We start from the raw sequence: 24,394 nt of genomic DNA, 5'->3' as shown, positions 1-24,394 counted from the left end.
TAGAGTAAAGATAACTTTGTATTTCAATATTTTGATGTGCCAATATGAAATAAATTGTCTTAGGCAAATGGAATATGCTGTTTTAATCATTAGCTATGCATGAAAGAAAAATTGATGTTGACATCTTTGCTGTAAAATCGTTGTAATGGGGCCTTCCTTACAATTCATTTTTGTAAAATTCATTTTGTACATTTTGCAGCAATTGAACAATCCCTGCACTGTGAATAGGCAGAATTCCCAGAAATACTGAGACAGTTGGCCCAGTAACTGCTGAGCTCACACTGCACACCACATGCACATTAACCATAATGATGCCAGAACCAGCTTAGCTAAATATAGTCACTTTTTAGTATCCTCCCATCCTTTCTTTTCTTTCTGTCTATTGCGTGAACAAATACAAATTTTTGCAGTTGTTGTTTGATTGCTGGAGTCGGTGAACATTTATGTCCCTACCCATTCTTCAGTAAGTAATGTTAAAATATCCTAGTGAATCTTCACTTCAGTATACAGTTTTCTAATAATCAGGCTGGTGGCAACTGCAGATTCCTCACCTCTTATTAAATTAAAGCTTAGAATGGGGGGTGATGTACAATACTATATTTGTATTTAAGATTGTCACCTCATTCTTAGCTTTTAATCCACGTAGGGTTTTTATATTTAGATATAGATAAAAATCTATGTATGCATTAGAAAACATTTACTTCCATATTTGAAGTATGGTGTGCTGGGGTTTCAAATGCAGCCTAGGAAAACTCTGTCAATGGAATGTTTTCATAGTGGCAGTAATCTCTTTAAAATAACCCTAAATACAATATGACAGATGCCATCTGGAATAATCTTTTGCTAGTTGCTTTCAACTTTTATTTTCTCCTACAGCTAAGTTCATCTAAAACTGGTCACTTACTGTTATGGTAAACACAGTGAACTCTTTCCTCCCTTTTGTACGTGAATGTTCAGAGAAAATAACTAAATAGTTTTTACTTAAGAGACTTACTCTTGAGAGATTTGCCTCTGACTTCATGTTTCTGGGTGGTTTTAAATATATATGTGTGTGTATAATATATATTTATATATTTGTATTTAAATTGAGAAAGGTAGGGTTCCCCCTTAGGCCATTCTTTCCATCTCAGATCCTACTCAGCCTAACCCAATTTGCTTCCAAATGTTAGATAACCTCCCATTTGCTAAATTATAATTGTATGTTTGTTACAATATTAATGGCTTCATAATGTAACACATTCAAACCTACAGTAGCAAGTGCTTAAATGCCTTCCTGTGTTGTTACAGACTGACTAATTTCTTCCTATATATGCCAACTTATTTGAAAGATCTAGTGTTGGAATCTCTGGATTTTTTTTTTTAACTTAGTCGTGTAAAGGGATGTCTCCTGATGCCTGTTAGAGTTTAATTTAGAGTAGTAATTAAACTTGAATACTGCCTCATAAACAAAAGATAAACAATAAACCAGCCACGTTCCCTGCTGTTTCATAGCTTTCTTTCCCAGATGTTTTAGCCTGATAATTTTTACATAGTGAACTACCTAGCATGGAGTGCTATGGACAGAGGTCAAAGCCTGGTTCTTTGTAATGGGTTTTTAAAAACTTTTTGGTAATGAAATGCTACAGATTTTTCCTTTGTGTAGCTGATAAAATTGTCAGATACTGAAGGACACTCATTAATTGACTTTTTAATTCTCTCCCTCTTGTTTAACAAGACAGCACTTATTTAAAGAAAAAAACCCTACCCCACCCCCCAAACTTACTTTTAACTGTTGACGACCAAGGAATGTCACTATTTCTTAATATTAGGGTGCCTGGACAGTACATTAGAACCCTCTTTGTCATCCCTCAAAAATAAAAATAAAAGTGCCCTTGCAGGAGCTGCTCTCTCCACGTTGATCCCAAGTAACTAAGGAAATGTTCGCAGTGGAAGGCTTTTAATTTTTCAAACTGCTCCTCAGGCTGCCAGAGCTTGCGTGTCCATCTCTGGACCGCTCCTCTGTCAGCCATGATCTTTCTAATTGCCAGGTACTGGTAGGCCGTTCAGCTGCAGAAGCCATGTTATTTTCACTGGGTGGGGTAATTACTGAAAGCTGAGAATAGCTGCACTAAAGACACAGGGATACTTTCATGATCCCATTAGCATAAGAGAGGGTAAATTATTCATGCCAAGTGAGGATTCTATGGGGAAAAGTATAGTTAATGCACATAGTTTTTAAATGTATCCCTTTCTGCTCTGAGACTAAATTCTTGTTGGATTCAGTTCTCAGACATTTACGGGAAAGCTCTAGTGGCATGTTAGACGCAGTTCATCTCTCTCTGTTTGCAGCGCTCTCAATAGAGACCATCTGGCAAAGATCCAAAAGGTGATTAAACAAAATGATCAGCTCTTGTTGCTGTGTTACATGTCCAATACTCTGGATTAAAAAACATGACCCACAACAGTCAGCTAACATCATTTTTTTTTTTCTTTCCCTCTTTCCCCTTTCCCTGTAAGAATTCAGATGGTCCACAAATGTCTATGCCATCTTTGTGTCCTTATGGCCCATAATCATGAACAGGTTGTGCAAATGGCTCTTTCTGTAACACGGTCTGTTCCAGCAGCATAGAAACATTTCATATTAATTGGGTCAGTCTAATGTTCGTAATGACATGGGGAAAAATTACCCAAATGTGTTCTTATAGTAAACACTTAAAATGTGCCTTTCTCCTATTAGAAAGTGAAATTTGACATCAGGCTCATGTGGCTGATTTATTTTTTAAGACAGAAGAAAATCAAAGCTTGACACTGTCATCTGCTGAAAATAGTTTAAAGCCCCTTCTAACCAAACAAAAAAAAAGGGGGGGGCGGGGGGATGAGCTGTGGTTTAACACCACAATCAGGGATGAATTTACAGTGCTATTCAGAAGAGTACTCCCTTATCATAAACAAGCTGATAATCACGCTGAATCTAACTCCCAATTAGCTCTTTCTTCTCTCACAGAGATCAGCGTACATGTCCTCCTTAAGCCGTGATATGTTGCTGTTGAGTCAGACAGAACATTTGTATACCTTATGTCATATTCAGAATTTAAGGATTAATGCTATATATTTATCAGAAAACCCAGCTAATCAGCAAGGTGATTTTTCAAACCAATCACTTCCATGCCTGAGTTAAGGTAAAAATGCCAAGACTGTGAATAGGGGACATATGTATCTTATCTTTTTGGGGTTGCACCAAATGCCAAGTACTAGTGTAAATTCAACAGAAACCAGACATTGTTGGAAAGTAATTAAAGAAATATTGAAATTAAACCTACCATATGAGTGAAATATTTGTAGGCCTGCTTTGTTGCATGCATAACAATTTGCATGGAATTGAACCGGGTTTCTTTCTCTTTTACTACTCGAGTTGTACTTTGTTAAACACGACGGAGGAATCACCTCTGTCTATTCAGCCATATGGTTGGAGGGATCTTCTTTATGCTGAAGATGTTTGCAGTCCAAAATCAGTAGGTTTACTTAGATGAGAAATTTATTTAAAAAAAAAAAAAAAGATAATTTAAAGTGTCTGAACCAATGGCAATCAAATTCCACTTTTGAAAGCTTAAAAGATCCACCGAGGCTGTCAGCTCTCTTTACTGTGCAAGGTGAAAGCAGTAGGTAAAAGGCACCGACATGTCCAGAGTGCTTGGGGAGGGGAGGCCAGGCTCCCCTAGCGTCGGTGCAGCGTGACAGATGAAAGGGACCCACATAGCCTTGGGGGGCTTAAGGTTATTACAGGGCAACTCATGCTCTGTTATCGTGCTGATTTTCAATTGATTTTTGGCTGTATAGTACTTGTTGAAGGCCCTCTAGAGCATCAAACACTGCATTATGGCACTACACGTTGTAATACGTGGGCCTTTTGTCTTATTGTCTTTGCCTGAGAAAAGGAGTGCCAACCACTTGGTGACTGCTCCAGCTTCTGAGCAGCTTTTATATCTGGGGAAGTAGGACAGGTAGAGGAAACTTGACAGCTGTCTTTAGTTGGCTCTTAACATGATTTGCCATGACTTTTTTTTTTTTTGGTAGTTCTGAATTTTTAAACCAATCTAGTTTAAACATTGCTTTTAATTTAGAAAATTACTTCTTAAAGTGACTGACCGCATGGTACCAATAAACCCAGGTCTGGTGTCTAAATATACTTTCTTGTTTCTCAAACTTGTGTGATTCCTTTAAGTAACTGGCTGTTAAAGCTGGAGCTGAGGTTGCAGGAAGCTTTCTATAGGCTGAAGTGAGTAAGTTCTCCTATTTTCTACCTTCTCCTTTCTTCTCTGAAACTATTGTGTCACTTGGGTAGGTTTTTCATTCACTAAAAAATAAAGCCATCTACATGTAAGTCTTGATAAGCTGAGGACTTTTCAAATCAGATAACTGTCTATATATTTAGGATGCCATCTTCAAATAAATGTTTACCGTTTTAACCAGTGGTTTCTACTAGTTTGTGTAAGTCTTTGTGCATGCAGTAGAAGACTTAAATGAATATTTTTTTAATATTTACAAGAATAAAAATGTACACATGAAAACACATGTAGAAACTTAGACTTGCAGCTTTCTGGTTTTATGGGAACTGTTACATGAAAGCAGTATAGTCATAAGGAGAGGGTGATACCAGGAAATGGCGATGGCCACCTTAACTACCCTGTTAGCTGCAGGCATGATCCAAATAACAAGTATGGTCACTGGGAAGACATCTGTTATTTTGGTGGCCTTCCTGTAGCTCCACAGTTTGTTGCCATGAGGTAAGGATATGGCTGTCTACCCAGGAGCCACTAACTCCAGAACTGAATCCAGTAGGACCTTGTGTAAGTTATGTACCCTCTCTGACATGCATTCTTCCCCATCTGTATAATGGACACAAGAGTACTTAGATGTTGCATGAATGTTATGAAATGGTCATCTCTTGTCAGTGGACTGCTCTGATATTCCAGGAATGCAGGGTTATGTGGAAAATTCAAGTGCGTTCTTTTATTGGCCTCCTTGAATTTCATAAAAGAAGTGCTGGATATACTGCATTTGTACTGCTTATGTTAACACTTCCTCTTTGTTCAACAAGGGTGAAAAACGGTAAATGAAATAACCTTGATTTTTAACTTTGTATTGTTTTTAATTCATAAGTCTTATTACGTGAGCAATAAAAGATGACATGGATCACATCGCCAGTTCTTTAGTGATGTTTTCATGAAGATGAGAAGTCTAAAGTGATGTTTCCAATATTTAAAAAATTGTTGTATCACTATATATGTGTATTCCTTGTTTAGTGGGTTTTTGTTTTGGTTTTTTCTCTCCCCTTGAACAAGCATAGTAAACATAGACCAAGCAAAACTTGATTCTGTGTTCATATTTGGGTCTTAGGGACCCAATGTTGGCTTAGAACAAGATTGTGCAATGCATTGTTGTGGGTTTTGTTTTGTTGTGGAGTTTTTCCTCTTGGATCTCCTTAGTACTCTAGAGCTGCGGAACAGGTTGCGCTGTTTAGTGACCTTGCACATCAGTAGTTCTGTCTTTTAAACATGGACATTGATTTTTCTCATCCTGGCATGGGAAGATCTAGCGTACTCCCTGCTCTGTTGCCTAAGAGTTTTCAGCATGTAGACAGGCAGCGGTGGCTAAGAATGAAGGCTTAGGGCATCAAAACTGGCAGCAGGATCGTGAATAGTCTGCTTCATACTTAGAGGTTTTTTGTTAGCTATGAAATACAGCATACCCTTTTTCTTTTTTGGTGGGGTGAGGGGGAGAATTTGTAACATTGTGTAACTAATTTACTGTTGTTTATTACTGCTTTTAGTCTTAATAAACATACCAATCTAGATCTAGTAACTTGGATTTCTACAGAACATAGAATAACATTTTAAAATGCACCATCTAGGTGTCTTGATCATAGCTATAGTACTCATAAAAGACCTGTCTTTTGTTTGAGCCAGTGGTGGACTGTCCGGAGAATGACTGAAGGAAGGGGATGGAAATTGGTTAAAAGCAGTTCTTCCTCCTCAGAGGAGAGAAGAGGAAGACACTATTCACACAAGAACCTGATCCTTCTTGTGTAGAATTAGTAGCAAGAGCAAATAAATGAAAGCAAAGCATGATTCTTTTATCTTAAAAAACAAACACACAAAAAACCCCTTTAATTTTTTGACAATTCCTGTAGAAACTAGTGCCATTAAGACACGTAGGATCTACAAAAAGACAGCCATAAAGGTCTATTACTTCCTAATATTTCTGAACAAAATTTCATCATGCCCTATATTTTAGAGGACAAATAATAATAAACACCAGCTTTTTTTATTTGCACAGGAAAGTTTTGAATCACTTTTTCCTCTGGTGGTTTTTTAGATGTTGAAGTGAGCTTCAGAGAAAAATAAATTTATGCTTTCAGTCTGGTTCATTTCTTGAAATACTAACACTTTTTCAAATCTGTTGGACAAAATAAACTTGTGCAGTAAACTCAAAATTAACTTTAAGGAATTTGATTGCTGCCATTTGATTGTACTCAGTATAGTGATTCACCTCGTGTGCAGGTATGTGTGGAGCTGGAGGAGGTAAATGGTTCTTCGTTTTGTACTGTTACATGCGGGTGGTTTATAAGTGACAGCCCCAAATCTTGGCTGTGTTTGGGTTATTTATGAAGCCATCCTTACCCCAGCATAGGGAGCGAACACAGGAAAATTGTCTGGTGGCAGAGTTGGCATGATAGGCCTGGTGCCCCTCTTCCTCCCTACAGCCGGGGTAGTGAGCACAGGGAAGAGCAAGACAAAGTGGTTTCCCTGTGCTCCACTGACTTCCCAGCTGCTCCTAGTCTGAAGTCCATTGCTAACTCCAGATGCTCAAACTTGCACTGAGTGCTGTCCTAAACTGCTGGCTGCATAACTTGTGGAAAGAGCTCAAATTATTTTATGGATGGTTACCTTTGTACACCCTTGGCACTATACATTCCTCAGGCACAGGCTAGGATTGGGGTCTTCTACTTTCTTGTGTAAACAGAGCATTTGCTATAACTGACAAGAACTGGTGGAGCAGCCATGAAAGTGAGAGGGGAATTCAGCAAATTCTCTATTAAGATGTGATTTGTACCATGAAATTTTTTGACAACCCTGGTATTTAATTCTTAAATAAGTATAGAGTGCTCTTTTCCTTATAATCTTGCGTTATGCCCACCAGCTTATTGTGGCTACACTTGTTTAAGCAATTACATTTGTTTAAACTTTCCTTGGGCTTTTCCACATACAGCTGGAAGTTGGTCATACCTAGATTTAAGGCAGCCCCCGTTTGCAGAGAGTCCAGCAGAAGTGCATATGACAAATACACGCATATAATTTCATTGCAGGACTTGGTGTGAAGGTTTTAATTAATTTATGACCGTAAAATTTGGAAATTCGCATGAACTCCCTGTCTAATTTTACACTCCTGCCTAAAGAGGATGGAACATTGCTTAAATAGCACAAATCAGAATTTTTCAGCTCTGAGCTTCCTTCCTAATTCCTCCCACCTCAGATCTACCACTTACTGACGGTTCTGTATTTCGTGGGACTCCTGACCCCATACATCTGTTAAAGGGGATAGTTCAAGATGAACACAACCTCCTACTCAGTAGGACCGCAGTGTTCTCTTAGCTCCTACTAGATGCTTGAACAAGCAGAGGGCTTAAGTGAAATCCTTTAGCTGAGCCAAAATCTGTTCTTATTTAGGGACTAATCCAAAGCCTGTTAAATCAACAGAAAGATTTTGGTTGACTTCAGTGAGCTTTGGATCAGGCCCTTCCTTGCTAATACATCTGAAATCAATGGAGCTACATTGGGCTTCTGCCAGTAAAAAAAAGGGAGAGGGATTGTCCTTCTGCTTTATTTGTACAGTGCCTAACACACCGAGGTCCTGGTGCTCAAACAGTGCTTCCAAGTGCTTCGTTGAGACAACAGTGATTTTGACTTGATTACATTACTCAGTGTTGATGGACTCCCATCCGGCTGGGTACATAATTCGGTTGTGTAAAACAACCATGTGTGCTGTGCATCCATCTCATGCCCAAGCATTATTTTGGCCTTCTAATGTTTTATATTAAGAAATTTCCTGGGAAAATCAAAAAGGGAGGGTGACAGTTCTTATATCAGGAAAAAAAATTACATTATTTCCGTGCTATTACATTGTAAAGAAAGCTGGTTTGAATGAAAAATACTCAGTCTGTAGAACATGTAAAACCCAATGAGTGTAACTTCTACCGTCAGTTCACTGCCTTGAGAAAATTATTAAAGCCCCGTGTCTTCTCTACAGTCAAAAGGCTGTCACCCCTTTATTGTTTCTTCATTGTTGTCTTTTATTTTTATTTCTCAGTGTTAAACTGAGGTCCAAATTATAATTGGCCACTTGTTAAAGATTTTAATGTAGCAATTAGCATTATGGAGACAGCAAATATTTTTAGGCAAGAAATGACAAAGGATGAAAAGATCCTATGCGTACATCAGCATAGACCTTCCATTTTCTGAAGTGCCTATGACAACCAAAGTAGGACTTCAGCCTGGCAAAGACTCGGACATTGCTTAACTCTGTGTATTGCAAGTCCTGTTATTGAACTAGAGGCCCACAGTAGGGTTAATATTGACAACCTCAGCCTTTGTAGCATTTGTTTTCAGTTGACGTTGTCATTCTAGTCCTAAACTACAAATATTTTCCTTAAAAAGAAAGCTGGTAAGTTTTGGGTGTTTTAACTTCTTATATTTTTGATTAGATTTCATGTGCTTTTGAGTCCACACACTTAAGATTCATTTTGTGTATTCAAGATACTTAATATATTTTGTGCATAACATCTGTCACTGTGTAAGAGTGTATTTGAGTAAGAAAAAAATTGCTGGTTCGTAACATTTTAACTTTTTTGTGTGTGATAAATGTAGACATCTTTTTAGATGGAGACTTTAATTAATGCTTTGTTTTAATAGTCTTATTTTTCAGGAGTGTTTTACCTGTTTTGTGTAAAATGGCAGGTTGCATAAGTTTAAAGTATTAGAAAATTAAATTTCTATTTAGAGGTTACCAAAATGCTTAATGCATATAGATGCCTTTCGTTTTAGGGAAACAGGGATAGGCTGGTTTGTGCTAGCGTCTCAGCTGACTTGTAATTTTGGGTTTTCTGCCCTTTTTGCATACAAGGATTTAAAAAGAGAAAGGTGACTGCAGTACTCATACTTCAGTCCAGGGCAGAAGTAACAATGCGTTTTTCCAGATAAAAAAGACAGAACAAAGACTATCTCATTAGTGTTGAATGTTTCTTAGATTTCAATTACTTATAGATTTTACTGTTTTCTTTGCAGTTTTAAGGAACCATATCTGAATTTCCCTAAAGTTCACAAACTTACTTTAGTGACTTGAGTTACATGTAGTTGATAGCTAACCACTGTGCACGTGCCCGTCTTCTTCTTTCTGTTTTTTTTCCTGTCTCAGAATAATAAAATTCATCCTACCTTATCCATTTCCAGAAAACCTTCTGCAATGATAGATGAAACACTTTCATTTAGCTGTGAATTGGTTATCCTAATTTTTTCCCTGAGTTAGATTTTATTAGCAGTTCATATTCCCAGCTTTGAGCATAGTTTGGCATAAAGTTCTATGAGCAAGGTTTCATGAAAGAAGGGTTTATTGATTATTTTTTTTTTTTAAGATCTTTCATTCACTCTATTAATCTATAACTTAGGCTCAACTACAGATTTGCCCTTTGTTGTTGTTTTGTTTTCTCTTCTGAATCTGAATTTGGGCAGGAATATGTTTCATATAGCCAGGCCTTTCTAATCTGGTAATTCATCAGTGACATTCAGGGTTTGATTTCAAACCCCTCTCTGCTTTCTTGTAAACTAATCCTACAGTCCTAGGACCACCAAAGAGAATGTCATTTTAGCTAGAAGTCCACACTGTCAGAATTCAGGTTTACTGTATGCCAATTAACCCTCCTTTAAGCTCGTCCAAATGGCTGTCAATCTGGTTTGTTTAAAAGAAATAAGCTGTCCTTTTATTTTAGAACTAGTAAAGAATTTTACATCTTTCTAAAGCAATTTTCTGCACTCTTACCGACTTCATTGATGTGAATGTAAAGTACACAATAGGTCAAATTCTGACTTCAGTGGGAGTTGATGGGAGCACAGTCTGTATATTTGAAAGCAGAATTGATTCAATCTTAGTGTGTCTGTGCAGCAAAAAAATCTTGTGTCTATATAATTTGTCTTCATGTAATCAGAGAATACAGATTTGAGGTTGTTTCTCATGTTATTTTCTATGACTGTTGTACATGAGCTCAGAGGAGCTGCTTATGTTCTTAGTAGGGGTGTGTGTGTGTATATATATTATTTTTTTCCTTGTTTATTCACATATAAACATTTTACATGCTTCCTTAGAGAATTTCCTTGTAAGGTTCAGTTGTTCTTAAGAGACTGAGAACTTGCTTAGTGCATAATTTGTAAACTATGCAAAGAGCACCCTCCAGCTGAGGCAAACCCTGGGACGATTTGCCTGGACCTGTTTTGCTTGCTAGTGTAAGTACTCTTGGATGTAAGGGTCCTAGTTCAAACTTTGTCATGAGCAGGATATACCCATGCATGGCCAGATGTCCGGTGGAGGATCCATGTTGGTCTTCTGTTCCACTCTTTCATCAAACGGCTGTTCATTATAACATGATTTTGCTTTAGTTTAGATCATTTGAGAAGGATATGGCTTCTGAACACCCCCTTGCCCCCCCCATATAACTCTCTCTGCTCTTATGCCTTCTCCATGCTGATTAGCTGTTCTTGAGTTGTCTGTCTTATTTCATGGGAGCAGGGTGTAACTTGTATGAATGAAATGAGATTATTGCATCCAAAATAAAAGGCAGAATGTCAGTTACATGGTGGGCAGGATCGTTGACATTAAATTCAGGTGAAACCATAGATTTTTTTACTATCTCACACTTTCAGAAGAAAGAATTAATTTATACCAGGCTTCTTATGCTTTAAATAACTGATTCAGCAGTCTTGATCTACTCAAATGTTACTTTCTTGCTGCCTTTTTATAACAGTCCTTTAAACAACTTGTAAGGAACTTCTTACCTTATTTTTAGACTGCTATAGGTAGAAAACATTGACTTTTTTTTTTTTAAAAAAAGGTTTTCCAAAGTAGTTTAGGCCTTTAACATAACATTAGAATATTTCCTTCTGTAAATCATCTTTCATATATTAAAAAGCAACTGTCAGCTGGTTTCCTTCCTGTCTTGTACATATTTGAGATTATAACAATAGAAGTTCTAAGCTTAGCTGCCCCCCCCCCCCCCCCCCCTTTTTTTTTTTTTTTCTTTAAGTTGAGGACTTTGGGGGGTGGTCTTTCTCTTAGTTACATGAAGTACCCATGAAGGTAGGGGGGTTCTGACAGTGGTGGGGTTTTTTGTTTTGTTTCGGGGTTTGGGCTTTTTTTTAATAGTATGGCAGAGAATAGTAGGATATAACTGGGGAGGACTAAACCTTTTAAAAGTAGATTTTGTAAAATGTAGGGCATGGGCAAAGGTTTGTAGGGTTTTGCTTGAATCAGCCCACATTTCTTATAAGAAACTGTAGATCTGCAGACAGGCTATGGCTTTTGTCACGTCCAGGGCAATCCACTGAATCTTGGCCTTCATTTAGGATTCCCTCCTGATGAGCAAATTCCCATGACCGCTTTTGAAGCTTTAAAAGCTTTGGTTTTGTTTTAAAAGGCCTCTGAGCACAGGCAATGTTTTCATAGGCATTTCGAAACAAAAAACTGAGCTTTTAAACCTTCAAACGTCGCTGCGGGGATTCACTTCGTTTCTCAGCAGACCAAGTCTGAGATACACACTTCTTGCAGGTGTTATCTGTGCATGTGGATTTTGTGAAAATTGTGATGCACCATCTCAACTGACCCACAAATGTGACAGCAGTGTGTGTGCGTGCATGTAAATCTTATTGTTATGTTGCGCTGGTATTAATTTTTAAGAGCAAACTGTTATTTTGGTTCTGTGGAACGACTGATGTGGGTTAGCCAGTTTTGGTTTTAGACTGTTTTCATTTCTTCTCCCTGTACGTCCTGCAATGCACACGCTAACAAATGGTATGCAGAAGAACAGACTGAGTGAAAGTCCCTGGTTATGTTTTGTTATTTAAAGGGTATTAGCTTTTTTGCTTCAGCCTTACTTTTTTTTCTTTTTTCTTCTACAGCTAACATCAGTTGCACAATAAAAGGTAGTTTTCTGTAAGTAGATGAGTCGTACCATACATAAACCCAGGTCTGTGAGTACTAGCTGAGAAATTTATGTACAATAGAAATGAGTGGACAAATAGTCAGACTGGTGAAATAACAGAAATACTCATTGCACTCCTTTTCAGCTCCATCTCTTTGCATCTTAAACACCTGAGGTGAAATTTTGTCACGTTTTGGGGGGAAGGGTAAGGGGATTTTCAGAGTTAAGAGTAGATACTGAATGAATATATTAACAGTGCTCTTCTCCTGTCCTGTTCTCCAAACACCTGTTAAAACGAATAAGCACATATTTCGGGATTGATACTCACTGGCAAACTTGGCACCAAATAACCTGCTGAAACTAAGATGTTGATGCAGAACATGTGCTTAACTTAACAGTCCATAACCCTGTTTTTAGAACACTGAAATACCTACCCTGAGGAAAGCTCATAAAACGAAGGTCTTTAAAGTTCATAGATAGACTGATGAAGCTGCAGCCGTTTTTAAGAATGTGTATCTTCATTGACTCCTATTAATTCAAGATGGCCAAGTGTATGAAATACCAGACATGAAAGCACCAAAGAAGACTTTTTTGGGGGTGTTTGTTTGTTTGGGTTTTTTTGGTTTTTTGTTGTTTTTTTTTTTGAAAGTGTGCTTTCTGTAGGTTCAGTGGCTAGAGGAATGAGCAGAAAAGGGTTGCTTGGAGAGGCAAGCATTCTGCTTTTGGGATGATTACATATTGAAGACAATCTGAAAGAATCTGTGCTTGGTTTCTAAGGGTATTTAATTGAGCTTTTTACCACATATAATGCTTAATTCTTCTAGAAATTCCCAGTGCCCTTAAGATTCTATTGCTTGGGATTCGGTTGAGTAATTTGGAATATCTCTAATCGTGTTTCCCCATGTGTAATATTCCAGCCATGTCTGTCTGTCTTTACTGTTAAATATATAATTTATAAATAGATAACAATCCTGATAAGCTTGTTTGAATCTATTCTAGAACAAAATTACTTGTTTTGTATTGTGTGTGATAGCTTCAAGCTGCTTTAGAGTAACTGTCCTCAACAAAGAAGGAATCGCTGTTATATTATTCATCTGGAGGTGCTGGAAATCAAAAAGCTGAGCTACTGTAGCAACTAGGGCCTATTATTTCTGAAGTGCTCCTAGAGAAATAAACTTTCTGCATGAGACAAACCTGAATTTGTAATAAATACATGAACACACATAACTTCCCTTTTGCGCTTGTCCACACGCCGTGCTTGTTTGTCTGTTACTTTTAAATGGAAGAAATTAGAATAGGCTATATTAAGCTGAACGGAATCTTCTTCATGGAATTTTTCTGGTGCTGTAACTTTTCTGACAAATTGCTTACTATCTTCTATTTTACCAAATGTGCGCTTTTTTGCCTCCAAACTATATGCTTTACTGTTAGACGTTTTGGGATATGGTGGATTTATTTCTCTTTTTTTGGGAATTAACCAAAAGCATCTTCTCGTGCTGAATAGCCTGACAGAAAAGGAAAATAGAGTACTTAAGCCATGAATTGGCAAGGGGGAGGGGGGGGAGTCACTGGTTTTTTCCTCAATGTTCCTTACATTTTTTTTTTTGTATGACTGAACAAAACTCGAGGGGAAAAAACAAGTTCTCCTTAACAAGGAAATTATTTAGAAGTGCAACGTGTTTACGTATCGGGATGAGAACAGCGCATTGTTAGCAGTGACTGCATGCATCGCATGATGCAACCTTTTGACAACTGAGTGTCTGCTGGAGACATCTGTGAAGGGTGACCTTTCGCCCTAAGGAAGAATGCTCTGAAGGTGGGGAATGCTGTTATCTGTCCTGGCCCACCATGTGCAGAGGCTGCCCGCTGCCATCCATGCACCCGTCTGCTTACGTAGCTCTTCAAATACAAATCGGCCGAGCCCAAAACTGAGCAGATTCTCCCAAAGAAGTATGAAAAGCCAGCTTGCTTTCACCTTGGTGGGAAGGCAGAGGTTAAGTCAAGGGCCTCAGACAGTATGAAATTAGAATGAGATCCTTAGCCTTTAAGTAGTCTTGTTAACTAATAAGTCACCTGAACAAGGATTGCTAATATCTGGTGTGCCTGCTACTCCCTCAGATCACTCAGGTCTGTAGGTCACCTGTAACCGGTGTTGTGCAAACCAGTATATATGGCACGTTACCCTTCAGACACAGGTGTTCAAGTTATAAACTGTAGTGTGGCAGATACAGAAGGCATCAGGCGTTTCTTCTTAGGTGGTGGAAAGGGAAGGAGGAGAAGGAGAAGGGCTAATAATAAAGTGCTGGGAATGTTTTCAGACCAATGTATTTCTGATTTTTGTAAAAAAGAAAATCCATTGTACTGGCTGTAATCTGAGAAACTTTCTGTTATCGTGCTCTTCTTAATTCACAAACCAGGATTTCCTGGTATAGGTGACTCCCCGAAAAGCGGCATCGTGTTGGTGATTGCTGCTTCTTGTAATATGCTGCTGTGTTTGCAGTGGACGTTCAGGGACAGCCACCGGCTGCCTGTTAGTCAACAAGGACCCACATCCCACTTGTTATAGGTGAAGTGGTGATTTCTTGTCTCAAGTGGCTGTAGTGTTTTTATGTGTGTGGTTTGGGCCTGCTCGTTTGGGTTTTTGTTTTGTTTTTAAGTAAAAACCAGATAATATAAGGATCTCTGGCTGCTAAAAACAAAGCAGCAAATATTCTATCCCAAAAGGTGGAGCAGCCTTGAAGAAAACAGGTTATTTCCCCCACCGCCTCCCCCAACACCCTTTAGTCCCACAGAACAACTGCATGCTTCAGCACGGATTTCTCTGCTAGTTGGATCCCAGGAGGCCTTATTGAGTGCAGCGCTGCTCGGGGAGTTGCAGCTGTATAAAGTGGGGGGGGGGGGAAAAATGTAGTTTGTACGAATTGTTCTTTACCTTGGTTTGGGTTCAGCATGGCAGCTGCACTCCGACTTTGTGTGTGACAGCACAAAGGACAGCAAAAGTGAAAAGCAAGTCAGCAAGTAGAGAGACAAAAGCAACGATCAGCTAATACAGCTCCACATGGCCTAACTAATTTATGAGAAAAAAACTGTTCTGTTCATTGGATCAGCACTCTGAGGAGGCAGGTGGAATTGTAGGAAGTTTTCATTGAGTCTCTGGAGCAACTAGGGAAGCCACTAGAGATTCTTCTCAGTTTGAACTTTATCAGGGTCTACGCTTAATCAATATGGTATTGGAAAAAGAATTAATTACTAAAGCAGAATAAAACAGCTGCATTTTAAACTAAGGATCCATCAATTCAGTAATCTTCCAGTTACAGGCTAGGTGCCGTGAGGATCATTTTGACTTCATGTAATGAGGAACTGAGGGAGTTTCCTCATGAACAGGCTGGGAATTCACATTAGCCTATTTCAGCTATTTGTCATCAGTACAACTCATTTCTCCCCTTCTGAATTACAATTTGTATTTGATATACTGTCAAACCCACAAAATTCCCATATTCATGGAACTGAAAGCATTAATGCGGAAATCATTGTCACCATGAGAAAAAGTCTTAACCTTCCTGAGCCTCTTTATTCTATAGGCTGTGGCTCGAGTGGTTTCATGCCGGACATACCTCTATTGTGTTCATTGTGAGGGTCAGGGACCTGCCTGTTGAAGAAGCAGTAATTTGAACACAGCCTGTAAATGTTTCATCTGTAATTTCCATAATGGTGAATTTCAAGGAGGGCTGAGAAGGGTTATGGGAGATGAATTAGGTTTTTAGTGAGCTCATTAGGAAGCCAAACAGAGTTTAGACAGCAAGGCGGTGAGTGTGGCTGTAATCAGTTCTGCTCGCTTTGTTCCCTGCCTTCGGGACATTTTTTGAAAACTTCATGGCAGGGGCTGATGAGAATATACTGAGCAGAGGCTGCAATCTGATGGTTGACTTGTTGATTTGTAAACCTCTTAATTCATTTTTTGTTCAATTTAATCTTTTCTTTCTTAAGGAAAATTAGTTGAATGTTAGCCCTCTTTGCACTATTCACCTCTTAAATTATGCTCATTTTGAGGAGCTTGTTATGCCTGAATAAACATGAAATGACTTGGCATTTTCCCATAAGAGGCACACCCATTTTAATACCATGTATTTACCATTCCTGGAAATGTCTCATTAACTTCTGAAAATCTGTGAGCATGATATTTTTGGGCTACTGTAACACACCTCTTGGCAGTCACAGAAGGCAGTTTGGTTAATGCCTCATAATATCCATTTTTATTCTCAACATGAAGAAAGGCTCTCTATAGAAAATTGATGCAGTTTGCTCTGCTAATTTTCATGCTCATTCCAATTAATTTAACATGACCCAGATTTTCTTCCTCGGGCTCATCCTGACTAATTAGTAAGGCAACACCTAGAACAAGTTCTGTTTAATAACATTGAGGAACACTAGTTGTGAGTGATTTTGATGCTAATAAAGATATTCACTGATGGGACAGATATTTGATGTCAATTATAGTATGTAATTTAGAAGTCCCAATGTGCTGGATAGAGTATAGGAAGCCTGGCAAATCACTATGGGAGATAATTTTTTTCTTTTTGTTAAAAAGACTTCCAAAGCACCTAGGTATCCTCAGGGACCAATTAGTTTATTTTTTTGGTACAACTAGTAGTATTGTCAACTAATTCCACAGTAATAGATGGGGTGGTGCTGCTAAGGATGTACAGTCTGTGAACCATCAACGGCCAGGGTCCAGGCGTGCGTTATTTACCGAACCTTTGTCACATACAGGAAAAGCCATCATGGGTACCGGAAAGCAGCAGTAGTCGAGGAGAAAAGGATGGCCTGCTCATCTCCTTGATTTAGCTGCTCTTTCCTTGCCATTGTCCAGACAAATCTGTTTTGTGAGAAACAAAGGGGGCTGGAAAGGGGGCCTCGTTAGTGCTTCGTAAGTGAATTGTGAACGCTGGTGTTTCTTATTTCAGAAAAATGGCCCCAGACCTGTACTCCATGTGGTAATTCTTTCCTGCTCTCCGAGAGCCAGGGAGAAGCTATCCCTGTCCAAACATATGGGGCCGGTGCTCACATAAGTATCCTCGCCGCAAAGAGACAGGGAGCATGGGCAGGTCCCACTCCCCCGTGAGCACTTTTCCTCCTCCCTGGGAGCACAGCGTGTATGGCAGGTGAAGAGTGAGGTCCAGAGAGTGGTTTGTTGTTGGGTTTGTTGGAGGTAGAAACAGCAAATGCCAAATCTTAGTTTTTTCACCCAGTCTCTCAGAACAAATTCCCATGTATGCCACAGGAACCAGAGATGGGTAAAGACTGGGTGACAGGGCTGTCCATGCTTCACTGTTTTGATCAGCCGCAGATAGAAAAACCTGTGTGGTCTCTTTACCGAAGTTGCAGCACTAAGACTTGCTTCTGCTCCTAGTTACATAAATGGAAATACTGCTATTTAGCTGTAGGAGAAAAGAAATAAGATGTCCTTGTGTATCTATTTTGATCACAAGTACTTATGTCCAAGAACCTGCCTTCTAACGGAGTATTTTAGGATATAAAGAACTCATGTTCTCTTTAAGATACACGTTTGGAGATGAAGGAGTAGTAAAAACAATAACTGTACTCAGGCTTGAAAAAATGTAATGCTCAAATGAGTGCAGGAGTTGCATTGACATGTTTGTCTTTAAAAGTAATAATATATAATATTCACTTACCTAAGAGCCACCGCCAGTTACTATCAAGAGGAGTATTATGTATTATTTTTAAAGCAGTTTTCATTGCAAGCTGTGTTCCTTGCTCATTTGAGCACCTTTGAATATCCTTATCCCTAAAGTTTGCTGAAGGTCACTTTCTGAGCCAGTAACAGAAAAGGGAATGGAATATCTGATGTTAGATACTGCTCCAACACTATTAGCATCTCAGTACTTAGCTGCTGCATCAATCTCTGGTAAATTTTAAAAGCTGACACAGTAAAACACAGGTAAAAATATCTTAAGTATAAAATTGCAAAGGGGTGTTAATGTCTTTGAGGCAAATCTTAATTGCTGAAATCCTGTTTGCTTTTTTTGACTACTGAGCCCCTCTCATTGGCATCATTTTGCAGAGTTTTTAAGAGGAGGGGGAGAAGGGGAGAGATGGAGGGACTGCACGAAGTTTCTTCTAACGCATAATGCATTTAAGCATTGTAGTTTCCGCACTGATGCCACTAGCAGCTGAGAAACTATTCCTGTGAACAGCCTTGCAGTAAGGAGTCAGAGATGACCACGTCTACGGTGATTCCTAGCTGGTGACAATTCTGTTGTTCTGGGTCAGCAGTGAATACCTCACTCAAATGGTGCAAAGTCAGCCAGTTCTTAATTTTTTATCTCCTCAAGAGTGCATTCAGTGACTTTATCACTGAGAAGAATGACTCCCCTGCCTAGTGTGATCAAGATCTGGAAATTTGCTGCATCAGCACATTTAGCCCAGACTGCTACTTGATTGGTGGGGCTTAGATTTGATCTTATGGCATACGCGTCAGTTCTCTAACTGGCTAGGTGAACCGCCTGTCCGGGGGGAAACTCAGCTTTACCCATCTGAATGAAGAGAAGTCTCATAACCTGCCAGGTTTTTCATTTGGGGTTCCTGCCTATAGCCAACCCTGTGTCCTCAGAAGGGCAGGAGCAAGGTGATGGAAGTTCTCTGGAGCCCAACTTGTGAGTTCCTTCCCTAGGAAGAGCCCAGGGATGCAATCCAAGCTGGGAAGACTTTGTAGGCGCTGCATGTTTGTCTTTTGCAACACTTTCTGCTACAATGAAAGACTCGAAACGAAATTACAGGCCTATGAACAGAAAAGCAAAGCATCACGTGTTGGAGTAGGGGTCTGTGCTTTTTAGTTTTGTGCTGTGAACTTTTAGGCAAATAGTGTTATAACAAGTCAGTACCCTGTCATTTTGCTATTTTTGTGTTTCCTTATTTTCTAAATCAAGTGAATGGAAACTTCTGACAAATGCTTTTCCCAATGTTCCTATGAATTTATGCATTGCTCTGTCAGTTCTTTTGATCACTTAAAGCAAATCAAAGCATCCTATGGGATAGTTTGGGTGTGGAAAGAGGAGAAGGCCATGGCCTTCCCTTGTTTGTTTGTTTTATAGTATTATCCGGTTACTGGAAACAATCCAGTAAAATTGTAAGATGGGAGAAAATAAGTTGCTCGTAAGCCTTTCTGATATCATAAAGATTTCTTTTTGCTTTTATTGTCAACCAGTTGAAACCTTCTGACCAGAATTCATGTGTCTGTATGCTTGCTGCTGCTTCCAGTTTGAGGCATTTGGGTATTAACTGGCTGAGGCCAGACTCCAAGAAACTAGCAGGGACTAACCAGGGGCTTCATCTCTTAAATGCTGGCTCTTACGAGTCTGTCTGCTGAACTTGGAAGACAAAGCATTTCAGGCCTTTCCAGTAACCACTTTTAAGCATCCAGTAGATATAGCAGATGAGGTATAGATGGTTTACACTTTACCTTTACAAGGCTTATTGGAGGAAAAGGCTCCTGAAACATGTTACCCCTGAAAGTAAATACGGGCAGATCCAAAGCACGTGGTGGTCGGCCGGAACGTGCTTCACCAGCGGGAGCGAGCACCAGATCGAGCCCTTTGCTGCGAGCACCATATAAAATACCACTTACAAGCAGTATTAGTTATGTTTCTGAATACATAGCACACTATATTTAAAGTACGGGCTTTAACTTAAACCTACAAGAGCAGACTGTCAGTGTTCCCACGTAACCCTTCACATTCTGGCATTTTCCAGACTGCCAGCCAAATGAACACTTTAGGAGGAGGTGCATATATATGTCCGCAGCACCCAGCGGGTTAATCCACCCTACTGTGCATAGGTGTTGGAGCTCTTACGGTATGTAAGACTTGCCAAGTTTGGAGTTGTTTTGGTTTTTGGGGTTTTTTTGTTTTGTTTTTTTTTTTTTTTTTATTTTTTCTGGGCTATGCATTCACAGCAAGCATCTTTTCTGATGCTGCTCAGGTGTTTGTGAATGCATATCGAGATGGTACTCTTATTTGTGTTTTATGTAACATACACGTTTGTGTACATTTTATCACCTGGAAAAGCTTTTACGGTTCATTTTGACACTTTTCTATTAAAACACCTTTTTTTTTTTTTTTTAAGCATTCAGCCATCCTCCATGTTTTTTAATACATCTTCAAATAGACTAATGTGCATTTTGGACTTGTGGCCTAACAAATGTCCTTTTTAATAACTGAAGCTTTTAACTTAGTATCTCTCAGGAATAAATGTGTGTTACATTTCTAGTTGTAACTTTTTTTTTGGAAATGGTGAAAAAATCCTATGAATTTGCACGTGTATGCAATATTTCATCTGGTGCTTTTAAAATAGCTAAATAAACCTGAAAAGAGAGGTTTCTAATGTGGACAGTACGTGAGCTCTTGCTGTGTTAGGGGGCATCATTTTAAGGGATGTCTCCTGAGCAAGCAGTTGTGTCCGACAGCATGTTGTCTAAAGGGAACTGCAAGACATTAAAATATCTCACAGTTTGTAAGTTTGTAACAGCTGTAAGGAAAACTGAGATGCTCTGATGGCTGCTTTCCTTTAAAAAAAAAAAAAAAGCCATTTTTATTCTTAAAGAAACTACATTAATGATCTAATGAAGAACAACAGTATAGGATGTTAACCATCATTTACTTTAAGATCTTCATATTCTGCTATATATAACAACTGCAAAATGTTAAATATTGATGAGATACTATTGAACTTACTTGACTTCAACTGTAGGTAGAATTTTAATTGAACTTGGCTATTTTGCCCACATTTTAGGTTATTCTAATGACAAAAATAACAAGATAGCAAATAAGAAATGGTTTTTAAAATAAAATATAGCTTTTTATTGTATACTAACTTTGGTACAGTTGATTAAGGAAACTTAAAACACTATCCCACTTATTCCAACAGGGATAGAGAACTAAAAAAAGAAAATGGTCTCTTAAAGATGTTCTTTAGGCAAAAAAAAAGAAGTTTTTTGTCTCCTGATTTCTTTAATGACTTGTTATTGTTGTCTCAGCTGTAGCCAAAGTCTGCAGCTGGTATTCTTAACAGAATTACTACAAGAATGCTAAAAATATATCTCTAAAAATATATTTAAAAGCAATTTAAAAAGAACTCCATTTAGACTGCAGCACAAGGACATTTTGTCTGACAGCGTTTAGTAGGATGAAAAATTTAAACAGAATAACAGCTATTTACATTCACACTGCAAAGTAATTACCGAAGCAGACAAAATACTTAAACCTAATTTAATAATGCTTTCCTTCAGCCTAGGTGCCAAAACCTGGGAGTAAACTTCCCAACTTGTGCTGAGGTGGGAAGGGGGGGAATTGAAGTTAAAACCCTGTAGAAACAAGTGCATTGAACACTTTCCCGGTGAGGTACAAAGAGAGTTTCACTGTTAAACAGAAGGGCATCATAAATCAGCATAAACCACAAGTTTTAATGAGTATATCTCCTCTAGAATTGTGCAGTGCTTGCAATTCTATGTGAACGAGACAAGGATCTGGTCTTACACTCCTTACTCAGGCAAAACTGCCACTGACATTAATGATAATTTTGCTTGAATGGAACAAAGTGCTTGATGGCGGTTGTGCCAGCATGAGGGGTGCGAGATTAGGATAAACCTGCAAAAAAGTACAACTTCAAATGGCTGTACCTTTGACTTCTCGAGCTAGCATTTCCTCCAACTACAAGGATCTTAATTATAACATTTGCTGGTTCAAAGATTAACATTTAGCATTCTGGGAAAGACTTTCTGGACTTCAGTAACCTGATCAGTACGGTCTCCTTTTGGTCTCTGCCTCTTTCTGGTTCTTTGTATTGCAGGGGAGATGATAGTATCTGGCACATTCCTTGGATGACTTGAAGATAGCAGCCTTCTGTGTTTGGGGCTGAAAGATTGTGAACTCTGTGTTAGCAGAAATGCCACACAGGGGAGGTGAATAGAACATTAAAGAAGCTTTAGCTTTAGGTACTGCAGCGCAAGCAGAGTTGAATTTGAGAGCTGGGACTTAAGTGGACATTTGTCCCTGCTTTCTTCCTTAATAAAATCTGAGTGTTAACTGTGGATAAGGGCATTTGAGAGATCACTAAAATTGAATCATTGAGTGCCCGGAAGAGCTTTATTATGATATACTATGGAGAACTTTGGAATATACTGTGCACTTTTTACGTGCTGATCGGATGCATGTTTGAGTTACTATTACAGGAGTAAACTGTTTTGTGCTTTGCTACAGAAGCAAAAGAGATTGCCGAATTAAGACAACAAAATAAAACTCATCAAAAACTGGATCAGTGTGGGCCTTTCCGGCCCTGTGTTCCCATCTGATTTTCTGTTGCCCTGTGAAAGGCTACTGAGCAAAAGACCCACAAGCTCCAACCAGCAGCATTTGTTGTGCTTGTGTGTGTGTATGTGTGTGTGTGTGTAATTCATTTTGAAAAACCCTGACACAAATACTAAATCTGGAAAAAAAAAATCTCAGTGCGGAAATCCTGATTGGCCAAACAGAGTTTAAAAAAAAAAAATAATAATGAATGTTAAGAATCCCCAGACTGATATTGGGTTCCAGGACTGAGTCCTTGTAGGTAGAGCCGAGAGGTCACTTGGTTCAGTTTGTTTGCCCCAGCAGCCACTAGATAGAAGGAGTTATTCTGCGCCTGAAGTTCCGCATGGATGTTGCTGCTGCCCAGTTAACCAGTGTGAAAATACCATGGAAAATAAATTATTAAACTATACTGTTATTACTAACTTGCCAGCTCCAGAGAAACAAATGCAGCCACATTTACATATGTGTCCATCTGTCTGTTTTTACACTTTATGTCTTCAGCCAGTGGGTGAAATTGTTTTAATCCAAGCTGCAGTCTGATTTTTTCTTTTTTTTTTTTTTCCCCCTGCTGATATTTTTCTCTGTGTGTGTATGTTATTTGTAGATGGACACGCATATTCTTGACAGTAGCTAGTTCTTAATTGTCCTTTTAAGTAACCTAATCTATCTGGCCACGGTAGTTTTAACCAGAGTAAGCAGTGGAGTTCTCCATGGATAATTTTCGTTAGTTAGCAGATTGTTACCATCTCAGTGTTGCTGAAATCCCTAATCTCAGGTCAGCGTGAAGCTGCGGTGGTTACAATCCTGTTGCCTGATGCAGTGTGAATGGAAGTGCTTTCTGTCAGAAACATGTGGTCTCTTCAGTGGAGAGCCTGCGTAAATCCTGTGTAAATAGAGGGAGGCTAACAAAGGATGAGCCCCTGCAGCTCAGAGCATTTGGAGCCATTTGGAGGCTGAATTTGCTAAATGCTGCTTATACCGCCTGAAAAGTTGAAGAGAAAGGAGCATAAAATCCCTTCTTTTTTCTCTTTCTGCTCCTACCCTGGGGGGAGGGTGTTAAGGGCCAGGGAAGCCTGAGGTAAGCCTATGAAGACTGTTTTTTCAGTGCTCTTTTGAGTGTGAAAAAGGTGGCATGGGTCACTGTCCCCTCTTTAATGTCGGAAAACCCACACAGTTAGTAAATGTTGCATGTAAACTAAAGCATTTCATCCCTGCTCCTGCACACCACGGCAGTGGGCCATGAACTAGTCACTTGAAAATCGCAGAAAAATTTCACTTCGACATGTCCGGACAGTTTAGCACAGCGGGAACGTAAGGGAGATCAGTAATTAGCAGGTTGCTTTTCTGTTCCCCTCGTCTGCATTGGAAAACTTTTTTTCACCTGATGTGAAAAAATGTTTGATTATAACGAACGAGCCGCAAACCTACTGGTTGCATAGAAGAGTTTAAAATTTATACTGGTGTTTATGAGTTTTGTCTTTAAAAATCTAGAAAAATATGTTGTTGGCTTTTGACTAGAATCTCTAAGAATTCTTGATTCACTTCACAAATAAACATGAGCTTTAAACACAGACAATTCAGGGCACAAAAAAGACAGTCTTTTTTCTTATTTTTGGGCAGGAAAATAATAAAAGGGGAAATGTGAAACACTGTAGTTCTGCAAATCATTTTGAAAGGTTTGAATCATGAGTTTTATAGCATGCATGGCTATAGCAATAACATAGCTGGAATGTCATTCCTACCTTCAAGTAAATATGAAATACTTGTACATGCCTTTTTGAAAATAAGATTAATTAGTGATTATAGA

General features: G+C 38.8%; 1 protein-coding gene across 1 annotated transcript in view; it reads left to right on the top strand.

The window, feature by feature from the left end:
* The window catches only part of MEIS2 (Meis homeobox 2), a 177,923-nt gene that overhangs the window by 30,940 nt on the left and 122,589 nt on the right, over positions 1 to 24,394 (top strand). The window contains exon 6 of the mRNA XM_035889783.1: positions 19,994 to 20,095. Coding sequence (XP_035745676.1) covers positions 19,994 to 20,095 — 102 coding nt within the window. The remainder of the gene's footprint in view (positions 1 to 19,993; positions 20,096 to 24,394) is intronic.

The sequence above is a fragment of the Egretta garzetta genome, unplaced genomic scaffold (assembly GCF_000687185.1).
Source record: "Egretta garzetta isolate BGI_Z169 unplaced genomic scaffold, ASM68718v1 scaffold2, whole genome shotgun sequence".
NCBI lineage: Eukaryota > Metazoa > Chordata > Aves > Pelecaniformes > Ardeidae > Egretta > Egretta garzetta.
Note: the sequence above shows the minus strand (reverse complement) of the source record. Positions and strands in the feature narration are given on the sequence as shown.